We start from the raw sequence: 4,454 nt of genomic DNA, 5'->3' as shown, positions 1-4,454 counted from the left end.
TCTATGATGTTTTTTGGATATTTGATTTAGTTTAGTTGCGTTTGTGGTTACTGCAAGTGTTGTTGATCTGTTGTGGCGAAGTTTTTTAATTGTGTTTAGTTTATGTTAGATCACTGGTGATTTTCCAAAGTGCATGTAATCTTATAATGTGTTGATGCATATAGACTGTCTGAAAGTGCACGTGATCTTGTATACTTGTGCAACAATTGTACAATCCATTTGCATATAGTTTTTCTTGAAAGTGCATGTAATATTGTGTATTAGTGCAACAAATGTACACCAGTAGCTATACATTTGTACATGTAGGACATAATGTTGCGTTAATTTAAATTACTTGTACACACAGGTGAAGTTGATTCTTATCGTTTGGATACTTCTCCTGGTTTGACAAAATATTACATCCCTATTTGTGAAGATTCAATTAAACCTTTTGTTGGGAAGGTTTTTCATGATTTAGATTCTAGTGTTGCATTTTATATTAAGTATGCATCGACTGTTGGGTTTCATGTTCGACACAGTACAGTGAAAAAAATCTAACGATGGTGTGATTGTTTGGAGGTATATTCTTTGTAGTCAAGAGGGGTTTAAGAATGTTATTTGTTGGGATAAATCTTTAACAGTAGAATCTAAGGGTGGTGTTGAGTGTTCTGTTAAAAAGAGGGGGAGATTTTCAAATAGGGTTGGGTGAGGGGGAGATTTTCAAATGGTATTTATGTTATCCACACGTTTGAAGAGCGTCAAAATCATTCACTGACATCATTAATGTCAAAACAATTTCTCAAGGCAAATAGGAAGATTAGAGTTGGTCATATGAAGTTTGTTGTTGATTGTGTAAAAGCGAATATTAGACCAATGCATGGTTTTCGGTTGTTCAAGGAGATGGTTGGTAGTTTCTCAAATGTTGATGCAACAAGTGTGGAATTTCAGAATATTAAAAGGGACATAAATTCATATGCTTCTAAGGTGGATGCTCAGATGATCATCACCAATTTCTTATAATAATAATAAAAAAAAAAGTATGCCCAACTCTTTTTTTTTTCTTGCATTTGATGTTGATGAGTATGATCAATTATCCAGAGTTTTTTGGGCTAATGCTGTTTCTATGAAGAATTTTACCCTTTTTGGTGATTTTGTGTCACTTCATGCTACATATCAAACAAACAAATTAGTTTTGTGTCTTAGTTGATAATTCTTAAATTCTGTTATGTTATTGGTCATGTTTTGTGTTAAAGTGCAAGTATGCATAGTTATAGGTGCATCAAGTTTACACCATATGTGCACGTACTGTCTGACAGAGTTGACCTTATTTTTTTCCAGGTATGATATGGTATTTGCACCATTCACTAGTCTTAATAACCATAAAAAGTCTATTACTTTTGGGGCTGGATTGTTGACGAAAGAGGATATAGTCATACTTAGCTTGTGGCTGTTTGAAACGTTCAAGGAAGCAATGGGTAGTGAGACAACCTTGTTTGTTACTGGCCAAAACCCAGCAATGAGGGTTGCATTTCCACAAGTGTTCAAGGAAGCTAAGCATAAGTTTTGTATGTGGCATATTATGTCCAAGGTAGGAGATAAGGTTGGTCTTTCATTGAGTAAAGTTAAGTCTTTTACAAGAAAGCTTAATTCTGTTGTGTGGAATCATTTTTTGGAACCAGCTGAATTTGATCATCAATGGAGTCTAGTTATGGAGGAATTTGGGTTGTTGGAGAATAATTGATTTGTCAAATTGTTTGATATTCGTCGATTTTGGGTTCCTGCATATTTTAGGAATGTCCCTATGAATGGTTTAATTAGGACTACTTCACGTTCTGAGAGTGAGAATAGTTTGTTTGGGTCGTTTACTACTCCGCAGTCCAATTTGGTTGAATTTTTTATGCATTTTGACCGTGCTATTAACTGTCAACCTCACTCTATTAATAAACTCAATAGTGATTGTGAGAGAAGTATTCTAGAGTTGAAGACGCCAATATCTATGGAGAAACATGCTACATATGTGTATACCGTGTCTAATTTTTACGAGGTCCAATCTGAGATTTGTGCAACATGTTTTAATTGTCTAATTGTTAATGTTCAGGAAGATCAAGGTTTTTTGTACTATGATATCAAAGACGGAGACAATCGAATGTTTAGTGTGGTTCATAATGTTGTTGAGGTCACTGCTTCATGTGGTTGTAAAGTGTTTGAAAGGGTGGGGCTGCTGTGTAAGCACATTTTTTGTAGTTTTTAAAGACTTGAATTTAGAGTCAATTCCATTGAGATATGTAGTTAAGCGGTGGACAAAGGATGCATCTTTGGGTTGTACTTTTGATATTGATGGTGTTGTTGTTGATAAACATATGTACCACTTTGAAAATTGAGGGACAACATTTACACTTGGGAAGGGCAATATATGTATCGTTTTAAAAATTGATGGGCAATATTTACACCACTAATAATTCAGATGTAACATTGATAATTGACATATTTTGGAGGGACATAAATTACAATTTTCCTTTAAAATTTTGTGATATTGTATAATACATTGTATATGCACATTATATTTATTAATACGTATTTAAGCAAATTATATAATATAATTTCCCTAATTATATTTTATATTGTTAAATTTATAATTAAGATAATTGCATTTAGAAATTAACAAATTTTATATTTTAATTTTGTATGATAAGTATAATGCATGTGTATGTGTGTATGTATGTATGTATTTAAGTGAATTTTTAAATTTTTATTACAAAGTAATACTCATTTAGTTAATTTTATAATTTCATTTTCTTAATTATATTTTATATTTTATTAATTAAAATTAAGAGAATTTCATTTAAAAATTAAAAGAATTAAATTTTTAAATGCATATGAATTAATGTAGTCGATAGCTATATTACGTATTTAGGCAGACTTCTAAATATAATTTTTTAATTAAGAGTATGAATTTAGGTCGACTTTAAAATATATTTTCTTAATGAGTAACCAATATAGCAATTAATGTGCATAATTAGCAATAATCACAATTCTATAAAATGTGTACATATTTTCATAATCAAAACTACTCTAGATCGTCCAATTCAAATAGTAACTAGGTAGGCACGCGAACCTAATGGAAAATTCAAAAAACGCTCTCGACTCCCAACGGTACTCGGAGGAATCCGATCAGCTTGAGCGAAGCACGCGGAAGAGAAAGGTGACTGATGATGCCGCCGGCACTGCGTCGACGGAGCCGACCGAGACTACGCCCCTGGAGCAGCTGTCGCCTGCGGAAGTGGAGGTTGTCTCTGAAACGCCACTGAATGATCCCACGGGTACGGCCATGCAGATCGAAGGCGATGGCGGGATTAATCACGAAGCAGTGGCTGACCATGCTACTGAGTCGCCACCGCAAGCGTCGATCATGGATGCCTTGCCTAGATCTTATCGTGATTCAGTGGTGGGCAGCGGCTCAGGAGCGGCTCCTTTTTTGCTGGCGAACCTATCAGACGACGAGGTTGAGGCCGATCCGATGGGGAATGAAGATCTGGGGCTAGAGGATTCCGATCCCCTTTGTCCTAGGATTCGATTCACTGCGAAGGAGAAGGATCAGATCAGGGCACCGTGGAGGCAATCTTTGATTATCAAAGTGATGGGTCGCCGTGTAGGTTATGCATATCTTCTGCATCGTTTGAACACGATGTGGCATCCAAAAGGACGTATGGAATTAATAGCGTTGGAGAATGACTACTTTCTGGTCCGTTTCGGGATGGTGGAGGATCTGGAATTCGCTAAATTTGAAAGCCATTGGATGATCTTAGATCACTACCTGATTATAAAGGATTGGGTGCCAAATTTTGACCCTTTTGAGGACGCAATCGAGAAGGTGTTGGTGTGGGTGCGATTTCCGAATATCCTAGTGGAATATTATAATCTCCTTTGCTTGAGGAGAATCGACAACAAACTTGGGAGAACCGTTCGCATAGATCACACGACAAGTTTGGTTTCTAGGGGGAAATTAGCAAGAGTTTGCGTTGAAATCGATATCACAAAGCCGCTTCTTCCAACTTTTACTTTGGAAGACAAGGTTTGGAAGGTGGCGTACGAGGGCATTCATCTGGTGTGTTTCTCTTGTGGACTTTATGGCCATCGCCTAGATTCTTGCCCTCACACTCCGGTGGAACAAGCGGGAAACGAAACAGACATGGGTCAAGAGGTGGCTGACTAGGGAGTGACTACGCCGCATAATGCGCATCAGGTCGTGAACACTTTTGCAGGTAGTGCTGCTGCACAGCGGACGAAACCTTATGGCTCCTGGATGATTGTAACGAGAAAAGACCGGCGCCAGACTGGGAGAGCTTCGGGTACTGGTAATCAGTCTGCACTTGCTGGTCGTAACACTCCCATAGGTGGAGCTACAGAAGATCGTGGAGCCTCAAGATCCCGTTATGCGCCTTTGGAGAATGCCGATGGCTCTAATACCGTCCCGG

At 37.3% G+C, this 4,454-nt stretch overlaps 1 protein-coding gene across 1 annotated transcript; it reads left to right on the top strand.

The window, feature by feature from the left end:
* The first annotated feature begins 3,097 nt into the window (after positions 1–3,097).
* LOC116005840 lies at positions 3,098–4,192 on the top strand. Its single transcript, XM_031246077.1, has one exon. The coding sequence runs from the start codon at positions 3,098–3,100 to the stop codon at positions 4,190–4,192; it is 1,095 nt and encodes a 364-aa protein (XP_031101937.1).
* The last annotated feature ends 262 nt before the right edge of the window (positions 4,193–4,454 follow it).

The sequence above is a fragment of the Ipomoea triloba genome, chromosome 15, assembly GCF_003576645.1.
Source record: "Ipomoea triloba cultivar NCNSP0323 chromosome 15, ASM357664v1".
Lineage (NCBI taxonomy): Eukaryota > Viridiplantae > Streptophyta > Magnoliopsida > Solanales > Convolvulaceae > Ipomoea > Ipomoea triloba.
This window is presented reverse-complemented; position numbering and strand designations above follow the sequence as displayed.

Coding starts and splice junctions, on each gene's coding strand:
- LOC116005840 (XM_031246077.1), top strand. CDS start 3,098: ATGGAAAATTCAAAAAACGCTCTCGACTCCCAACGGTACTCGGAGGAA.